This window comes from Myotis lucifugus, unplaced genomic scaffold (genome assembly GCF_000147115.1).
Source record: "Myotis lucifugus unplaced genomic scaffold, Myoluc2.0 scaffold_110, whole genome shotgun sequence".
NCBI classification, from domain to species: domain Eukaryota; kingdom Metazoa; phylum Chordata; class Mammalia; order Chiroptera; family Vespertilionidae; genus Myotis; species Myotis lucifugus.
In genome coordinates, this window is record NW_005871158.1 from 1,551,832 (window position 1) to 1,573,345 (window position 21,514).

Consider the following 21,514-nt stretch of genomic DNA (forward strand, 5'->3'; position numbering starts at 1 on the left):
ACATCATACTCTTCTCATCCCCTACAACAACAATACCATTAGCATTAATTAGTATTTGATGGTTAAGTCCTAATACTCAGAAACAAAACAATGACCAGAACATTCTTGCACCCTCTCTGTGATGGTCTTTGAGATTCTCCCTGGCTGAAATACCAGTATTTAACCACATTAGTCCGAGCTCTTCTCAGCAAATCAGTTCATTAGCTATAGAATTCATTTATGCACTGGATGAAAATGGAAGACCACAGAAACAAAAATATACCCAATGTGATAGTGCCCCATAACAGATCAGGTGAATAAAATGCTGTAAAATGAATTGGTATCATCTCAAAAGCCTATTGTGAAAGATCAATATAAACTTTTATTTTGCAGTTATACAAGCTTCTGTATACATTTTCCCCTATTACATTGGTAGTAGCAATAATACCATATTCCCAACTCACCAAAAGCTCAAAATCTCAGAGATGGAACATATATAAGCAACTAATGAAACAGACTCTGCTTTTCCCTCTCTGCATTTCTCAAATTGAAAAAAAAAAAAACTCACCCAGAGTTATCAATTCTTCTGTCAGACATGCAGGTCTAGGCTTGTCTAACTACAATTTCTGCTAACTGGCCACAGGCTAGTATTTTCACACCTTTTCTGTACTAAATGGTTAGAACTGATCACGCCACCAGAAGCTGTCACAGAGACATCTTCATTTAAAAATCTTAATAATACGTGCAGCAATAGGATTGAATGTTTAAAATATTCTTCTACTTTCTTACATTTCAGTAAACTTGCAAATGCCATCCGTTCACCCTTTGTAAATTTATGCACACACAAATGCTTGTTAAGATTACTGAAAACACTTTTATTCAATTTGTGACATATAATCAGTCCATTTCTAGTCTGGACAACTCTTTGGATAATTACCTGATTTTTTGTAGGTGTTTCAAATTGCTCATCTACCTTGGTAAAGTGGTTTGCTAAAAACAAACAAACAACAACAAAACAAAACAAAAAAAAACTAAGGGCAGGGTGGAAGAGGGAGGGAGTAAAACACCAAGCTTTGCTAATAAATAGTTCTCAGAAATATCAGCTCCCAATTTACTACTTGTACACAATGGGCCAGTTGGAACTTGTATGGTGATCCAATTTGCCACAGCTCTTGTTTTTAGTCTTTGTGGAGCTGCTGTGTGAGCACAGTGGGGGCCGCTCCCTCGCATCCCCTGAGTCAATCAGTGGGCTTTTGTTTCCTGCTGGTCAAAAATATCAGGTGGCTTTGAGAGTCTAATTATCAATGAAAAATTAAATTCAATACAGAAACGTAGCCATCAGCACCCCTCTCGTCACCCTTCCTGTGCCCTCCCCACCCGAGGCCTGTGATGGAGTATCAAGTTATACCTTGGGATTCCAAAAAGATTGCAAGAAAAAGAGGCCCAAGCCTGGGGAAGCAAGCAAGAATTATTGATTTTTATTTACACAGTTTTCTCCTTTTTGGGTGGATGACTGTTCTAATGACCATGGATGTTCCAGAAATTAGCAAACAGTAGGGAGTTTTCTCTTAGAATTGTCAGGCCACGTTTATCTCAGCATTGCTTTATAAAATTTTCTAGCCATGGTTTCCATCAGAAATTGAATAAACAGAGAAATGAAAGATTTGTGTTATTGTCAACAATCCCAATTTACTTGATAATCCAAATATGCCTTTTCTGATGCCGTGAGGGAGTTCTTAGGGTTTTAGAGCATATTCTATCCTTTCTTTATTGATTTTTTTAGAGAAAGAAAGGGAGAGGGAGAGAGAAAGAAACATCGATGTGAGAGAGAAACATCGATTGGCTGTCTCCCACATGCACCTGACCCAGGATCAACCCTGAAACCTGGGTATGTGCCCTGACCAGGAATCAAACTGGCAACCGAACTGGCAACCTTTTGGTGCCCGGCATGATGCTCAGCCAACTGAGCCACACCAGGCAGGGCAATGTGCTCTATCTATTCTAACTTTATTTCAGGCAGCTCAGAAAACATGAAGTTGAAAATGCTTGTAACTGTCACTTAATTCAAATGTCAAAAGTCAAGGCCCATACAAGTTCCTCTCTTTACATTGCAAGTCACAAAATAGAATTCGAACTCACCAAACCCAGGTAAGGCACAGCCTTAGTTTTCCACACGTGTGCTCTCTTTTAATCCCCCTTCTGTCTTTTTGAAATATGTGCTTTATTTATAAGTGATCAATTAAGCTTATAGTAGGGGGGAAATGCTATCATCTCAAAATATATACCCTTTCAAATTTTCCCTAGAGATACTCCCCCCAAAAATGAAATATTAAAATTAAAGTCAATCAAAGCAAGCCTTTTCATGATACAAAAATAGTCTAAATAGAGTGTCATAAATTATTTTTTTAAATCCCACAGTATTATGGTTGATTCATAAATTCCATTAAAGTGTTTTTTCATAGGAGGAACTATCATGAGATGATATCAACCTTGAGTTAAATATCTCTAGACACTATTTAATCAAACAATATTCTTTTTTCTATGAGTTCAAAGGTATAAAAAGTCTTGAATATATTGTTAGGTAACAGATTGGACTAAAAATTTCTCTAAGGCTCCAAATATCTTAAGACAACTATTATGTAATTGTCACAAAGTCCAATAACCAAATTATAGCTAACCTTGGCCAAGAGTACTCTGGGAACTCAATAGTAAATATAATAATTTAAAAACACCCCCGTGACTAGAGGAAGGCAGAAGAGGGGGATGATATTACAAGTAAATCTATAATACATGAATATATGAATTTTTATTTTTAATGTTTAAATAAACTTTTCATCTTTGCAAATATGAGTATTCAAAAACAAAAGATAAATCCATTTTGTTATTTGGTGACTCTACTACTACTTTTAAAGCAGAGACTTTTATTATATACTGAAGCATATGTTATTATTCATTTAAATCTTATCTTAAATGATCAGATATTATGTAACTAAAGAATCACCTATTTTTGAACATGGCATTATTAATAGAGAAGAGCAATTATTTGACATTCTTTGGTTTTGACACATTTATGTGAATTTTGCTAATCATTTTGTCTTACTACCCAAGACACAATATACATGTACATAGCAGTACTACATCAGGAATAGTTACTGAACAACTGTTATTCTTTACAAATTAACAAAAGGTAAAATCCTAACAGTTAAAAATTATAACAGATATAATGTAAACTAGACAAAGATTATTTTTCAATCGATTTCAAACCTATAACAATCAATGATATTAAAGATTGTGTTTCTGTGCTGATACCTCTTTGTTGAAATTGGCTTAACTAAGTGGGCACAAATAATTTTTCTCATCTCACTTATTCTCTTAGACTTCATTGACTAAAATCAATTTTATCATTAAAATGTAGTTGGTTGCACAAAACACTATCCTTTTCCTTTTAATGGATTCTTATTGTCTACTTGGAACTTTTTAAGTAAAAATGTTATTTTATCTAAAATAGACAATTAGTATAAATCACATATATACACATTAGTATAAACAGTATGGTTTGCATTAAGACAAAAATTTAGCAACATAAAAGAGAATATCTTTAACTGAGATATACTGTAATTACTATGCAAATGAATTTCAGGTTTTCTGTTCTTGACATGCAACCAGAACTTTCTAAAAAGAAGCTGACATGCTACTTAAAGTTGTGTCATACATTTTATATCATAAATTATTAAAGAACTTAATGGACAATGTATTAGAAAGAAAGCTGGCAAATTACAGAATAATTTAAAGTTGCAATGAAACAGAGCAACTTGCAGGACATTAAACACTCTATTTTGACATGGAATGCCTGAAGCTAAAGCAATTAAAGCTGCAAAATATTGCTGGCTGACATAATGTGTATGTAAATTTGTCATTCATTGGCAAAGGTTTGCACCAATCATGGAATGTTCACAGTAAAACAACCCAGGTACCATAAAATGCGTTTAGTGAAGTCCTCTAAAAAAGTAGCTTTATATCATTTAGGTTTCAGATCATTATCCATTGTAAATTTTTGGGTTAATAAGAGTCTTCTATGGAGATCACCTTAAAATTGAGAATTAGTTCTCTACATATTACTTATATCTGTATTTGTTTCTTAAAGGAAAATATCATTTTTAATACACCCCCACAACAGGAATACAAGCTAGAACTTGACATTCTATTTAATTTGGTTGTTTTTCCTTAGGTACCTAAAAACAGGCCTATCTTTGAGTATTGTATGAAACTCTACCCCCTAGAAATAGAGTCTAATGGGGCCATACTGAATTCTAGCCAGTGACCTGATTTATCTCAGCTTAGAAAGAGTGGTACTCTCCCACAGGAGGCAGGAGGAAAAAACACAGTAATCCCCCAAATGCAGTGTTGCTATGGAAGAGAGGGGGATGCCTGCTGAGATTGAAAGCCACAAAATATTTGGGCAGTTGAGAAAATGTAGGCCCATCCTCTGTTGCCAAAACCTGAAGGTTCTTTGCCAGGACTCCCTGGTATTTGGCATTACAGAGAGACAGAACCCTAGTGGAAGATATAAGGAAACCAGACACACTTTAATATTCACCCATTAAAGCTCTCCAATTATTTTTTTCAAATCAGATGAACAAACAAGAAACTGGGGGCCAAAGGAGCATTTTCATAAATACCAAAAATGAATTCATAAATGTTAGAATAGTCAAATAGTATCTTACATTTCTTAGACATTTCACCAATAAATCTAATTAAACTTTCCCAAAGCCTATGAATGGGAGAACATTCTCTCTCTCTCTCTCTCTCTCTCTCTCTCTCTCTCTCTCTCTCTCTCTCATTTTTCTGGAAAAGAGCTGGCTCATAGCATTTCACAATTCCAATTCCCCTTTCTAGGATGCTCTATTTCAGTTTTTCTTGGCTGCTGTAGAAAAGAAATAGAGGGTTAATCTCCAGCCTTACGTTTTGGAGATCATCACAAACCACAGGCTCCATTTGGTAAATAAGCTGTAGGGGAGCCCTAGCCGGTGTTGCTAAGTGATTGGAGCATTGTCCCATGCACCGGAAGAGTCCCTGGCTTGATTACCGGTCAGAGCACATACCCAGGTTTCAGGTTTGATTCCCAATCGGGCGCATGTGTGAGGTAACCAATCTCTCTCTCTCTCTCTCTCTCTCTCTCTCTCTCTCTCTCTCTCTCTCTCTCCAAGAAAAAAAGATAATATCTTTGGGTGAGGATTAGAAGAAGAAGAAGAAGAAGAAGAAGAAGAAGAAGAAGAAGAAGAAGAAGAAGAAGAAGAAGAAGAAGCTATAGGGGAGACCAAACCAATCCAAACCAATCATTCTTAAACATTTTGTCAAAATTAATTAGAAATTTACATTTATATTTGCAGATACTAAAAAAGAAGAAAATATCCCTATTCTAGAGTTTAATGATCCTAACAGCCTCCTATGTAATTTGCAAGATAATAATATTAGTTTGTGGGAGTTCAATAGCCATTTATTGAGTATCTCTCATAGACATGGGAGGAATTTTTTCATGTGTATTATGTATCCTCCAAAGGTTTATGGCAGTGGTTGGCAAACTCATTAGTCAACAGAGCCAAATATCAACAGTACAACGATTGAAATTTCTTTTGAGAGCCAAATTTTTTAAACTTAAACTATATAGGTAGGTACATTGTAATTAACTTAATTAGGGTACTCCTGAGGCTTAGGAAGAGCCACACTCAAGGGGCCAAAGAGCCACATGTGGCTCGTGAGCCGCAGTTTGCCGACCACAGGTCTAGGGCAAAAAAATAGAAAAATAATCAATTATCATACACAAATCAATTATAATTTCACAACAGTTTTAGAAGTATATGCCTCTTACTAGGTATCTAATATGTCCATGAAAATAAATGTTTTAGAATCTGCTTCATTCCTGGAGTTATAACTCAGAAAAGGAAGAGATAGTCTTGACATCTTATGCCAGCAAGACAATTTCCAAGTTGAAAAAGTGATCACATATTTCAATGTTTCACAAACAATAAACATGAATCATAGCAAGGTGACATAGTGTTGAATAGATTTCAGAAACCTAAGAAAAAAATTAAAATAATTTTAAAGTTATGCCCTAACCGGTTTGGCTCAGTGGATAGAGCGTCGGCTTGCGGACTGAAAGGTCCCAGGTTGGATTCCGGTCAAGGGCACGTACCTTGGTTGCGGGCACATCCCCAGTGGGGGGCGTGCAGGAGGCACCTGATCGATGTTTCTCTCTCATCGATGCTTCTAATTCTCTATCCCTCTCCCTTCTTCTCTGTAAAAAATCAATAAAATATATATTTAAAGTTATATCTAGCTTTGAACAGTAATAACTATTGGTCTCTTTTTAATCTAGAAGCTTAAAAAATCTAATGTTCTTTCTCCTAAGCCTTAATATAGTAGGAGGAAGTTTAAATGTAGTCTTCTTTGTTATATACATGTTGTATCTATGAAATACAATATTAATCCCATTTGTACAATAAAAGTATGAGCCGCTTGAGCTTTGCCCTCATGTGAATTATGAATCATTGCAGTTCTCTGGGGACAGTTATCATATGTCTAAGGCTCCTACTTTCTTCCACTTTCCCTTCAAATATCCTGGTACTTAAAGTATCTAGGACATGTGAAGTCCCCATATGAAATATTTTACTATATTCTTTCCACTTATTCTCCACTCTTTGCAAAAATGTGTAGCTTAAGAAAACCAGACCACCAAATAAAACGATACTAGTTCTATTTCGTCCTGTGGAAGGAAAGGCTACTTATTACAGTCTTATCCCTTCGGTAAGTAGCTACAATAGCCAATTAATAGGATTTAACCATCAGACAGAAGTTGTTTTTAGAATAATGAAAATGTGTTGTCATTTCATTTTTATTCCCTTGTGTTTTTTTTGAGATGTGATTCATTATAACTTATTTTAGCTGTTCTGTTTTCTAATTCCTCTTATTTTCACATCTTTTCCAACAAAATAGTAATACATACATAATACCTGACAAGATTTTACAGAGTTTTCCCTATCGGTGTGCTTTTGCTCTCTAAGCATCTTAAATATGGGTGTGGTAAAATACAGAAAGAACCTGGATGTGAGCTTTCTTACATGAAAAAGAATCAGTTTTCTCTCTTTTCCTGTCACACTCATTGCAGATTCCAGTTAATGATGCATTAAGCAATACAGAATAGTAATTTTGAATCCAAACATCATGCCAAATACTCCCAGTGAAAAATAGTTGTTAAATGTAGCTTCATTTTAAAGTCACTGTTTTCATTAACAGTGTCTTCCAACAGCCTTGTTTCAATAATACTACCATTAACCATGAAATTTAGCTGCTTCTGTTTACTCTTTGAATTATAAGTATTAAATTGCCAACTCAATTTATTTTCCCAGTTGTCATTAACCTGTTAAGAACATTGCTAACAAGCTAAAGGTCTCTTTATTCCTTTCCTGACTTTATGTAGATGCCTGAATTTACTTACCAACACAATTTAGGATATAGGAGCCAGTGAAAAGTGGACTCAATTCCTGGCACTGGCCTTTATTCCAATCCCTATTAAAGAGGATCATTTTTAGAAAAGAGTCGAAAGGAGAGTATTCCATGCATTTCTCTACTTGCTATGCTTTATCAACAGCAGCAACAAAAAAAATCTAATGAGTCATATAACAAATGAGAGCTATGAAAAAAGGATGAGTTTAATTAGAAATTAGACCACTAGTGCAATTAATTTGAGAATAAACTGATGTCACATATCTAATACAATTTTACCATGTTCTATTCTTCTCACTCACATCTACAAAATGTTAGCCAAAGGCCAAGTGAAAATTAAAATTAGATTTTTTAAAAATTGTATTATATCACCACCATTGTAAATAATGTAACAAATATTCATTGTACCCTTAGGATTCTGAGCTAATGTGCCAAGTACTTAAAATACAATGAAAGATCAGACATGGTTCCTCCCATTAGGGAATACGTATCAACTTGCAAACATAATTTGTATATGCTGTTTTTAATTAATCGATGACTTCGCTTTCAATTATATAAACTTTTTTGAGTCCCTACTTTACAGTAGCCACTAACCTAAGGATTGGGGACAAAAAGACATATATAACACATATTGAAGAGAATGTTAGATGTTAATTCACTAGTTCTGATCAGTAGTATGTGCAGATTAATATTCTTGACAACAATCCAGAACTTAGAAACCAGCACTTAGCAAGAAAGAGATGTGATGGCACTTCCTTTAATAAGCGGACTCGGAGTGTTGTGTTTCATCATTCCCTGAAAACTACCACTAAGCGTTTTCCAACATAACAACCAATGTCTCTCATGCTGGAATGAGATTAGGAAAGAAACCCCAAGAGTAAAGTGATCAGCTGAAAAATTAGTTGAGATAAATGTTTATGTGCATACTGAGTATTCATGGTAAGCTGAAATTTTTCTTAATGAAGAGGTATTCAAAGTTTCACAACATTGGCGTTAAATTGTATGGGATGCCTAAAATGTTGTCATAGTTAACTGCAACAGATACAACTCAGCCAATTTTTTTTTAATCTGAAATTCACGATCAGATCCTAACCAGAACTTGGCTGGAGATCCCGACCAGAACTTTGGCTGGAGATCCTGGCTAGAGGTCCTGACTAGGCTGCTGATCAACTGAAGGCTGTCTCCGTGTCATTCCTTCTTCGCCGACTCCGTCCACACCTTTGGGGACCCCTGGACCTGCTGGGGTCGGACCCCGACATTAAATGTTCTCACTAAAAAAATAAAAATAATAAAAATAAAGAAATTCACAAGATAGTGGATCAGATTTTCATCCATGTAACAGATAATGAATTCTTTGACACAGAGTTACTTCAAGATCAGCTATAGAAGGGCTGATCTTAGTAGACTACAAGCCAATCATAGTACTTCACTCTAGGGAATATAGAATAAAGAGGACCACCAATTATAGTTGCCAAAAGCCAAAAGTCAAGTTTTCTGTGGATATGACCAAGTCACTATGTAAACAGCAGAAGTGCATGTCTTCCCTAAAACTGACATCTCAAACATACAGAGTTAAGATACCTCACAAATTCAGTGATACCTCACAAATTCAAAAATCTGCACTATCCATAGTTACCCATACTACATATATTCTTAGAATAATCTTGAGAAACTCCAACATTCACTCCACTACAGTCTTAGACTCCAGTTGCTTTAAGAGGTTTCTAGTGATACAAAATAATATTGAATGTAAACTGTAATTGAAAAGTAAACAAATAAATTTAAGTACTTTTAAATAAGGTTTCTAGTAAAAGATAACATTTGTCCATGAAAAGAAATGAAAGAATACAGTATGATGTTATATTTCCAGATTGCATCTAAATAAATGTCATTCTGTCTTTTGAGTGATGAGGAACTACATGTCATGGAATTCTTTCTGCCTATGCATGAAGTTAGGCCAAAGCAAAGTATGGGAAAGGGTTGATAAATCTGGTAATGAGGGACAAGACTAAATATTATTTTTCTAGGCCAACTGTTCTAAGTTTGTTCCTAAGATTGATCTGTGTTGCTTTGAAGAACATCATTATTTGACTCTTGCTATATTCCAAATACAGAACAAGAACTTTTGTTACTTCAGAGTCTAACTATATAATAATATGTATTTCAAATTATTCACAAACAAATTTAAATTAAATTATTTTAATGTTATTTTTTAAAATACTTTTTTATTGATTTTAGAGAGGAAGGGAGAGGAAGAGAGAGAGAAACATCAATGATGAGATAGAACCATCAATTGGCTGCCTCTGCATACCCCCTACTGAAGATAGAGGTTGAAAACCAGGCATGTGCCCTGATGGGGAATCAAACTGTGACCTCTGGGTTCATAGGCCGATGCTCAACCACTGAGCCATGCCCACCGGGCATTAAATTTTCAGCCCTGGCTAGTGTGGCTCAGGTGGTTGAGCATCGTGCTGTGCAACAAAAGGTCACAAGTTCAATTCCCAATCAGGGCACATACCCAGGTTGCAGGTTTGATCCCTGATCAAGGTGCATATGGGAGGCAACCAACTGATGTTTCTCTCTCACATTTATGTTTCTTTCTCTCTCCTTCTCCCTTCCTCTCTGAAATCAATAAAAATATATTTTTTAAAAAGAAATCTATCCAATGCATTATGATTATGAATCTTACATACCACATAAAATTATCCTATAATGAATAAAAACACGAACTTCTAAAACCAAGTATTTTTAAAATGCATATTTATTACTGTTTCTAACATGAGCATCGGGAGCCATAATATTGACTATATCCAAAAAGGGTTTTTTATTTGTTTTGGGTTTTGGTGTTGTTGTTAATACTCACCCTAGGATTTTTTTTTTCATTGATATTTTTAGAGAGAGTGGAAAGGAGGAGGGAGAGACAGAGAAACATTGATGTGAGAGAGAAACACATCGATTGGTTGCCTCCCACAAGTGAGAGAGACACATTGATTGGTTTCCTCCAGTACTCGCCAGCCTGGGGCCAGGGATCAAACCTACAATCAAGGTATGTGCCCTTGACCGAATCAAACCCAAGACCTTTCAGTCCTCAGGCCTACCCTCTAATCATTGAGCCCAACTGGCTGGGGCTGCTTTGCTTTGTTTTTAACATGGTAGCACTATTTCTCTTTGACTTATAAAAACCTAAGGTATTATCTTTTTGTGATGTTAATATTGGGCAGTAAAAAACATTTACATTATGGGCTCTATGATGTAGAAAAATAACGATATGTGTGATATAAAAAAAAATGTACTCTGCATTACAAAACAGAATAACTGATTTGATCTTCCCTACAACTCAAACCATATTAAAGAGTGTGCCTCATAATGGGTTTACACTATGTTGTTCCACAAACCATTTCTAGCCACTGTAATGATAAACTGATATTTCAATATTACCCACATAACTCCAAATGGAGTTTTCAAATCACAATTCCATGCAGAAATCAGCCTAAAAGCATTACAGCATTTTTAAACACTTAAAAGTGTTATGAAATTGTCTTGGATGCTGAAATATTTTATATGTAACATGGCCTTGTAGAGTATTTATGCAGGAGAATAATGGCATGGTAAGGGCAGATACGCAAATCAGTGCACATTTGTACTATGTGGATAAAGGGATGCTTCTGTTTGCATATGGATATTCATGAAAATTAGGAGAAAAAAGTCAAAACTAAATAAATATTTAATATATCTGCACCTGTCATAGTTTTTGTGTGTGTGCTTTACTATTATTGACTAGCCGTAGTACTGCTACTCTAACCAACTTCATTAAAGAATAAAAGAAAAGTAATAAGTCATTTCACACTCTGTCTGACCATTATACAATAATAGCAAGATTTCATGCAAGGGTACAACATTATGCCCATCTGCAATCACAGTCTCTTTGCAAAAATCTCAATTCACACTTCACATGCAGCTAACCTTGTTACCATCCCTCCCTAAATCCATCAGTGTTGCAGCTGCACGTCTTCACAGCCCAACGTCTTAAAATTCATCACTCCGGCACCTTAGCATCACGATAGGTCAAGATAAAGAATCCAACCAAGAATAATTAAAGGGCACCCAGATGTTTAGTTTACTTATCTCAAGCCTTTCCTTTAACATACTCCAATTGCCTGTGTGTACTATTTCTTTCATAATTTTAAGATATGTGCAATGTGATTATTTTAAGGGTATGAGACCTGGAACAATACATTTCAGACTTTTTTTACAAGTATAGTTCTTTGTAGTTGAAATTTGAACAAGAGGCATGATAATGAGTAGGTTGAGGGAGAGAAAGGTGTTATCTCATTAAGGTAATTACTAAGACATCCTCACCATTATAGCGGTTTGAAAATGTGGCAATTAAAGCGCCCTACATGGGCTCCTGGAGACAAGAGAACAAGACAGTTCTCTTGGAACTTCTATGTTACGGTTAATGCGTGTCATGTAAATGAAAGGGTAGACTATTGCTATTTAATGCTTTTCCTCAACTCTCCACCCCCACCCTCAAATTTCTTTGTGGTTTATGTGGTGTGTGTTTTTCTTTAACCTGAACTTAGTTCTGATGAAAGGTGCCAGATTGACAGCCCCAGAAGCTAACACATTCTTTTTACCCACAGAAGAGTTGGAGCACAGAAAACAGTAGGACAAACCAGGCGGACAACGTGCTATCAACCTAAATCAGAAGAGACCTAACCTTCTTCCTCCTTCTTTAGTCAGGCGCATTTCCTCTGATGAGGAGACTGCCAGATTCATACGAAAGTCCGTGAAGCTCAAAGTACATACACATAAAAATGCAAGTGGTGTTCTTAGTTGACTTCACCACAGTATATACAGGCTAATGGGCACAGCTCTCAATCTGCTCAGGCTGAATTGGCACTATTCACCAAAACCACTCACTGCCTTCAGTCAGGAATTCATTTCCCTTCTTGAGCTGGTCATCTTCTTCTATTTCTTCCACTGCCTAATCAAGATAATAAAGTGATATGCAAGTAACATATAGAATCTATTCTCCAAAATCTTGCTTTAATGCTCATTGAAGCATTATTTATCTCAAGTTAAGGGAAACAATCTAAATGTCCAGCAATGAAAAGAATAGTTGACTATTATGAGAGAGAATATTTTGTATCAAATATTATACAGAGAGTTTGAAATAATGCAGAGAAATACTGGTTCTACATGGGAAAAGCATAAATGATATTCCAGATAAAATGTGATCACAACTATGTAAATATTCACAAGAAAAATCTAGAAATAATAAATCAAATATGAGCAGTTGTCTTTGAGTGATAGAAGATGGACTTTATTTCTTCTCTCTACTCTTCAGTATTTTATAAATTTTCCGCAGTGAGCATGCATTACTTTTATACTAAGAAAGTTATTTTAGTAATTTTTATAAAAAAGTCTGTTTCTTTTGTGAGTTGACCACAAAAGTTTAATTCCATTAAAGTTGAAAGTCAAGAATAATCTAAAAAATACTGTAGTATCTCTTTCCTTCCCTTCCTCTATCTTTATAGGAAAAAAAAATGGGAGAGAGAACAGGATTGAAAGGGGGAAAAAAAAACCACTAAACAAATATGTTGTAGAAAAAATTAAAGCTTAAAATAGGTAATAAACCAGATGACCTTTGAGATTCCTTCCAATCCTGGGTTTGGATCAAAATCAGTTCTGCTTCAAATCCAATTACTTGTTAATTCGGATGTTGGAAAATAACCTTTTGCCAAATTTCTAGGCAGAATCCAGTAAGAGTCATGCTCCCCTTTGGGACGAGGTCATTTATGGGAGGAAAGGAAAAGCCTGTAAACATGTTGGCAAATAAGGGGGATCCTTCCTGAAATGCTACTGTTAACAAGCACTGTTTTCAACAGTCCCTTTTTTTCTAATCCTATTCCAAGAAATGAATAGTAAGATTCAATAAATTTATTAGCTTAATTCAACTTTTCAGCACTGACATCCCTTAATAGAAATGTTTGGCCCATCACCTTTGCCTCCATAACAACATCCCAAATACATAAAATAGCAAAGTAAAAATCAGAAGGATAAAAGCAAGGTGGGAATGGAGAGCAGAACTCTGAGGACAGAGGCCTTTTTTCTTCTTCTTTTTTTTTAAGTCTCCGGGCAGACTAGAGTCTTTCTTTATTGAATCCACTCACCAGATCCCTAGCCATCAGATCTGTTAGCAGTTCCTGAAATGAAAGCAGTCATTATTTCTTTACTAAATGAGGTGGATAGGTCTCAGTGTTTATATAAATTCTAATCGAATTCTACCCTAATAAATATCTTTGTGGGAGGACTTTTGGGCATGTGAAAATAATTATGCCTTCTGCGGGGATAATTAGGCCACCAGCTGCACCGTGGCATGCATGGAGCTGCAATAATGTCATCCCTTTGGCCCCGTCAAGGGCAAAGGGCTGTAACCCAAAACGATAGCTAGAGGGGTTGAGGAAAGGGGTAACAGAAGTTTGGGCCTGGTCTCTGGAGCAAGGCACACCTGGGAACACTCCACACAGGGCTGAAGGTGGAGTAAGCAGAAGCAGCCAAAGTCCAGACAACACTACCTCCACTTTCTTACCTGTGCTCTGATTGGGCAAGGCTGAGGCGGCCTGGCGGGCTGGCGGATGGCTAACACGTGACACAAATGGGTGGGACTGCAAAGAACTGGCTCCTTGTGCTCTGCTGTGACATAAAACTAGAGAAGTTCATGGAGGAGATCCAAAATATAGATTGCCGAAACTTTCAAAAGCAATCCAGAAAAGAAGATACTGTAAAAATAAGAACCCCCCCAAAAAAATTAAGAACCCCATGCTGCACTTCTCCATTTGTGCTTTATATGACTTTATAGGCCAATCTATTGATACATGGCATTGAAAGATTATGTGATAATTATGCATTGATTCACATATGAACATGTTTAATGTAATGCCAGTATGCTCCCTTAAAGCTGGGGAGGAGGTAGATGTCCTTTTGAAATCTTAATTTAATGGAAACTGTTCCAGAAGCTTCCATTATTAATAGAACAAGTTTGTGGAAAATGAGTCAGATGAATAATAATTTGATGTTTTAAAGTGATTTGTGGCTCTGATACACCCTATTTCCAATGGGCAACTCTGTCTCTTAATACCTGGACTAGAATTTCCCTTCCCATGGTTCTGCAAATGTCCACTCGGCCTGGGGGAAGGAAGAGTTGGTGCAAAAGAAAATTGGGCAACCAGCTCTTTCATCGTGCTTACCAAACACTATTTGCATATTTCAGATATCATGACATGCCCGTTTTCTCAAATGAGAAACATTGAGAAAATACAAAGTTTCAAATTAGATCACTAGAAAACCATTCCATAACAGATGACTCAACCAGAAAACTGTCTCATGAGAAAGAAACCAACTGTGGTCTCTTCACTTGGTTTTTTCATTACGGAAACTATACCAAGTAACAGCTACGCTACAATAGGAAGTGGGTAGCACCTCCTCCTCTCCCTCACATCCTGTCAGCCTACTGGTTTTAGAATGTGGTAGAGCGGTTTTCCACCATGAGCACTCTGTGTAGCATAGGAGTAGGGAAGCAATGCACCACTGATGCTTAATTCTTCTCTCTTGAGGCGGGATTATATATACATATTGGCCTGTAAAAAACTTCTCCCCTTCCCCCTGGAACACCTACTCTTCCACCAGCCCCTACGGGACTTGTTGGCTCACAAATGGTGCCTCAGCTCACAAATGAGGGTAATCTGTGCTGCTACAAGACTCTATCCGTTTCTAAATTCCACTTAGCCGTTTCATCCGTGCAACAATAACGGGAAAGAGGAAGAGGAGAGCCAGAGGGGAAGCATGTGTGAGGGCGGTGGGGGGGAGGGTCAATAAAAAGGAGTTGGCTTCCAAGAACTAAAGGAAAACCTGAAGGAGGCAGCCATTTGTAGCCATGAGATATTTTAAGGGGGGAGTGTATGAAGAGGGACACAGATATGAGCTCCCACCTGGGCAAAGATTATTATCTTCATAGAAAAAGGAGAAGGCTTTAGACTCTAAAGCGGTTCTCAACCTGTGGGTCGCAACCATCGGAAAACACATATAGCATATCAGATATTTACATTACGATTCCTAACAGTAGCAAAATTACAGTTATGAAGTAGCAACGAAAATAATTTTATGGTTGGGGGGTCACCACAACATGAGGAACTGTATTAAAGGGTCGCGGCATTAGAAAGGTTGAGAACCACTGCTCCCGAGCCCACAGAGATGTGAGAGAAGGGACCTGCTTCTGCAGGCCCAGCCAAGCCCCGTTCGTGAAAGCAACTGGATTCCTGTCCCTGGTCTATAGGGTCCTGATGCGCACATTCTTCCCTGAAACGCGGTCCGTAACCAGGCGAGGGAACCGGTGGCCACAAGGCTGTCCCCAGGGCGGGAGGAGCGAAGGCCGGGCTGGGGCGCACACCGAGGGAGACCCCCGCGGAGCCCGAGCGCTGCAGCCGGGCTGGGAGCCCTGCGGGAACCGCTGCCTGCGGTCTATTCGGAGTGGGAGGGAGGACCGCTACGCCAAGGGCCTCTTCACTAAGGAATCAAGTCCAGCCGCGGAGATAGGAGGGGGCGGGGGCGGGGGCGGGAATGAATCGCTCCACCAAGTGACAAAGCCCTTTCATCGTAAATCAAGTTCAATCTCGCGCTCGCGCAGGTTCTCCTCTTTCAGCGGAACTCCCGCAGGGGCGACCCGCGCGCGGTCCAGGGCCGGACAGTAGCCGGATCTGGGAGAGTCTCATACCCGCGCGGGGGAGATACGGGCTGGGAGCTGCCTGCGGCGGAGATCAGGGCCTCGGCTCAACCCGAACTCAGGGCGGCCGCCTCCGGAGCGCTTCTCCGGGGCTTCTCTCGGCGGAGGCTGCGCGAGCGGAGGACGTGGAAAGTGCCCTTTAGAGGGGGTTCCACTGGCGACCTCGCCGGGCGCGGCGCGAGGGCTTCGAAGCAGCAGCCTGAGTCCCCCCTCCCCCCGGGTCGGCTTCCACTAAGAACTTATTAAACAGGGACGGGTTAGCGTCGATCTGTCACTGAGCACTACTTACCCCGAGATCTTTTGGTTTGTGAATTACTTTATTGATCTGCAGATTTTGTTCTTTGGAACAGGCCCCTGTTTTGACTTAGGGTTAATCAGGAAACGCTGCCAGGGAGGTCGCTTTGTAATCGCTTCGCGGACGCCCTCCGCGGGCAGCGCGGACCCTAACCCGGCGCGCCCCCTGCGGTCGCCTTTGCTTTGTCGGGAACCCGCCCGCCCCGGGCATTGGCTCCTCCGCGCGCCCGGGGAGCTGTCTGTGGTGCTGGGACAGAAAAACCCAGCGAGGGAAGCAGGGGGTTTCCAGGAAAGACAGAGAGGAGAGAAACTGAGAACGCCAGGTTGGCCGAAACGGTCCACCCAGCAACACTCAGACTGACAGACACCTTCAAAATTCAGCCGTAAGGCGGGGAGGGAAAAGTCCCTTCTGAGTCATCTCACCGACCTGTTTTTCCAATGCAAGAAGCCAGAACCACCCCCTTTCTCTGAAAGCACATACCCCCAACCCCACACACGGACCCCTACTCAGCCCTGGGGGTGTTCAGCCTGCCAGAAATAAGAAGGGAGGGGCAGTGGACCCTGGGCGGGCGACCCAACTCCAGGGAAAGGGGTGGTAGAGAGAATGGCTGGAAGTGGCTGAGGAAGTGGGACTGGACAAAGACCTGGTAGGAGCCTCAAGAAGCCTGGAGGCATTTTTCCAGGATCCACGGGGGAAACCCTGGGAAAGCCCACACTCACTCTTCCTCCCACACGTCTCTAGACAACTGTCAAGGGCAGGACAAGCCCGCTTTCCCTCACCAAGGACCCACGGCTCTGGGGGGAACATCAGTCCTTTCGGAGGCTCAGTCCTGCTCCTGTTCTCACCAGTGGCAAAAAGTAGTCTCTCTCCAAGTATGTTGACTTCACACCGTGGCTGGCTTTTTAGAAAACCGAGCAGCTCTCTCTCCGTATATTTTTGTAACCACGTGGCTTAACCGGAGCTAAAGTTTCCCTAGCCCTGGGGAGAGCTTTTCCAAATATTTTTAGAAAGTTAAAAATACAGCAAAAACAAGCTACTCGCAAGCTGCCTGTTTAGAGAGGGGAGGTCGGATCCGGCAGACTTCTGGGGAAGGGCTGCCTAAGCAGGAGTCAGAGGGCAGGAGGGAGGAGGAGGGGAGTCTTGGTTGGAGGGTAAGCCGTTTTATTCGCAACAGAGGAAATCAGCTATCTAATTTGCCATCATGTGAGCTTTCATTTTAAGGGGTGGAGCAAAAATAAACTGACACGGGGTGGTAGGTATATTTGCTGGAGGCGTGGAGGCAAACAGCAATCATTACTTTGCACTTCATTGAAAACGGCTGGCCAGAGCTCAGAGGAGCTGGTAGCTGGGGAGTTAACTTGTTTCACACTCACTACGGATTCGTGCTTGGTTTGCTGGGGTCCCAAAGCAAATCTAAGGGGCCTTTGTGGGTGTTTAAACATCTCTCTTAAAGAAGTCCGTGCTCCTGTGTTTCTGTAGCCAGCAGAGATTGCCACAGAAAGACCGTTTTGCCAATCCCCAACTTCATCAAAGGAGCAAACCAAATGGAGTCTAGCTGTGGAGTGCCCTTCAGACACCCGCTGAAGGTGGGAAAAGACAAGGAGCGCAGCTCCCAGGGACAGCTTTCCTCTGGGCCTTCGCAACTAACTCTAGAACTCCCCTGAGAAGAGGCCTTTGCCCGTTATCTTGTTCGTTGCTTTTCAGAAAGTCTGGGGTTGCACTCATCCCCTCCTAGCCAAGCCGCCCCCACTTTGTTGGGCAGGCGCGGAAGGACTGAGGGGCCTCTTCTACAGGAAAGGGCTGGGTTTGCGTTTAACTTGTAAGCAATAGTTTGGGGACATTTGAAGCGAGGGTCGCCTGCTGAGAGTCACCTTTGTAATACTGCTATAGAAAGAAAAGAATGGGAACAAAAATGGAATCCAGGACTCAACTTTCTTCCTGGGACAACCCCACCTCCATCATCCAATTTGCCTAACTTAGATGCCATAGGAAATAATCACATTTAGAAGAATTGACACTTTCAGGGGCATGGTTGGGGGGTAGGGAGAATATGACTGAAGAAAAGCACCTTTGGGAGGACTCTGATGGATAGAGAGCGGCTGCTAGCAGCAGTGGAATATGAGGTTAACTAAGAAACCTTGGTTTCTGTAGATATCGTGCTTTGTCCATCTCTGGAGCCCAAATTCAGCCTTGAGAGTGAAGGGGCAGTGGCAGGCTCCTCAGCAAAATGGCTGGTGAGCTGCTGGCAGCAGATGGGTGCTACAGCTTTGTTTGTATTTGTAGGGGTTTTTTTAGTGTATTTTTCTCAACTGGACCTGAAGTCACTCTTGGTGGGGAACTTGGGATGTGTGAACTGCAGGCCCCCCTGTGCCAAGGCTGACCAGCCCCAGGACCAGTGCAGACAGAGGCTGTGGGAGCCAGCCCCCAAGCCTTGGGAAGTGTCCTCCAGGCCCAGGCAGCCCATTTGGTAATTACTCAAACTGGACTGTAAAACTCAGCAGCAGCTAAGATGGCGCGAGGAGCATCTGCTGAGCGCCCTGGCACTGGCATTCCCACTGGCCACAGAGGCACCCAGTTTCCAGCCCCCGCCAGCTGCCTGCGTTCCCCCGGCTCAGCAGGCAGAAAAGGAAAGGGGCAGGCCAGGCCCTTTTGTTAGAATCCAACAAGACCAAGACCATTTTTTAAAACAAATTGACGACCTGGAGAGAAATCTGCAAACCAGTCCCTAATTAGCAAAGGTCTGATCAAGGCGCCGAGGTCATTTCCTCCTGGACTTCACTTCTTCCCTTCTTCTTTCCCTCTCCTCCCCAACACACACTCCCACGACAGACACACCGCCGTTTTTAAAATGTTTTTTTTAACTCTACTAAGGTTCAAACACCCAAGAAAGTTGGAGGACCGGCGTGGATGTGTTCAGCGGTGTGTCTTACCCCTGTGACCCTGCTCTAGGACAAGAGTGAGGACAGAGGTCTGGGGATACTTAGATGCGAGATCCTCCCCTCTGGCTCCTCGGGAAGCATCTAAGTGCTTGAGATGGGCGCAGCCCCTACTGCTCCTCCCCCCGCCCCATTCAGTTTTCCTCTCTTATAGAACGGAGTGCTGGCGGGGAGGGGCTGTTACTAACCATTCACACACACTCCTAAAGCGGGCGGCGGCCTCCTCCACCCTCCGGGCAGGTCCCCTCATTTTGTGGTCCCAGCTCATCCGGAGGCTCCGATAACAAGCCTGGCCCGCCAGTCCCGGCCAGAGTTGCATTCCCTCTCCAGGCTTCCCGGCACAGCCTGTTCACTCGGACCAGAGCCTCGGCGCGGGCAGGGGGTTGGATGCCCGTCGGGAAGGAGAAGGCAAGGATCAAAGGCGCCACGAGAGTTTGTTAGCCCGGCCTCTGCGAGTCCCCCGGGCGTCCTAATTGCGCGCCCGGCAGCCTCCCGCTCGCAGGCTGTCCCGCTGCGCCGTGCCGGGCCGCAGGCTTCGCAACAGCTGCGAGGCCCACGGAGCCGCGGCCGCCCGCCCAACGCCGGGGACCCCGGCGGCCCCGGAGGAGCCCGGGGAGGAGGAGGGGCGGGCAGACCCGGTTGGGGGTGGGGGGTTCCAGGCAGGCCGTCGGCTGGGAAAGTTGGCCGCTCCCGTAGCGATCGCCGGCAGCCTGCAAGCGCGGACTGTCTCCGGCGGCTGCTCTGAAATGTCCATTTAAAAAGAAAGGCAATCACGCATAATAGCGGCTCTGAAGGGGCCAGCACGAAACTCGGAGCTGTGTTTATACACGTCAACGCAACGTCTTTACCGATTTTACAGATTCTTAATATTCCCGGGTTCTTTTTTTTTTTCTAAATCAAATCTGACGCTTCATCAGAATACATTCTGCTTTAGTAAAATCAGCTCCCTCGGATTTCATCGCTTGTTAAAAAAAGATAAACTTTATTTTTTGTCATTTTCAATCACAAAAAAATCTATATTCTTGTCTAAGCATGTATTTTACTGAATCAAAAAGACATGAAAAGGAAAATCATATTTTACTAACGTATATAAGTGACTCTTTTTTTTGGACAACATATAATAAATATGATATATCACTTATCACTCGGTCTTTCCAATGTACACTTTTTTTCCATATCATGGAGCATGCCACTTTTCCAAAAGAAAAAAGGTCATGAGAAATCAGTGCAAAATTCTCAGTCACCCTCCTCTTTTCTCTGGGGCAGACGGAGTGTCCACGGCGACGCCCTCTGCCCGGGCCGTCTGTCCGTCTGCAGTTCGCTCTCCGCGCCCTTCTCGCTTCTCTCCTTGCCCCTCCCCCTCCCTCCCCCTGATCCCTAAAGTCATTTTTTTAAAAGAACTTGAGGTTTCGGGTTTTTTTGTTGATGTTTTCACTTACTGGTCGAACTTTGTGTGGGGTCAGCGTTCTCGCCAGTCACGCTGCTGTGGGAGCTCTCCAGCCCCGTCCCTGGGGGTGGGGAGAGGGGCGCGGGGGGCTGGCTCCTGGGGGGCCCCGCCCCTGGCTGAGTGTCTTCCTCTCTCGCTCGGCGTCCCGGGGCGGCTGCCGGGGAGGCCCTGGGCCGGTGCGGGGAGAGGAAGCGCAGCCTTCCAAGTAGGGGAGGAGGCGAGGGAGGGACTGCCGCACCGCCTCTGTTCCCCTTCCTCACCGGGGGTGCGGGGTGCCGGGCATGGGGTTGGACAAAGGGTTGAGAGCCGGCTGGCCCCCGGGCCCCAGGCCGTGGATGAGCACTCGGGGCACCAGGGGCCGCTGCAGCTGGGGGTGGGGCGCGGGGGGAGTCCGGTACATGCTGCTGTACATGGCGGCGGCGGCCGCGGCGGCGGTCGTGCTGTCCATGCCTGCCCAGCAGGCTCGGGTGGTAGAAGTAGGGCGACGGGAACATCCTCTGCAGCGCCGAGTAGTTCCCCGCCTCGGCCAGCAGCTCCAGGCCCACCGCCGTCTGCCGCTTCCACTTGGT

At 41.9% G+C, this 21,514-nt stretch overlaps 1 protein-coding gene across 1 annotated transcript in view; it reads right to left on the minus strand.

The window, feature by feature from the left end:
- Positions 1-21,201: 21,201 nt before the first annotated feature.
- Positions 21,202-21,514, minus strand: part of BARHL2 (BarH like homeobox 2) — a 5,005-nt gene continuing 4,692 nt past the window's right edge. Inside the window, 2 exon segments of the mRNA XM_006093169.3 lie at positions 21,202-21,396; positions 21,398-21,514. Coding sequence (XP_006093231.1) covers positions 21,202-21,396; positions 21,398-21,514 — 312 coding nt within the window.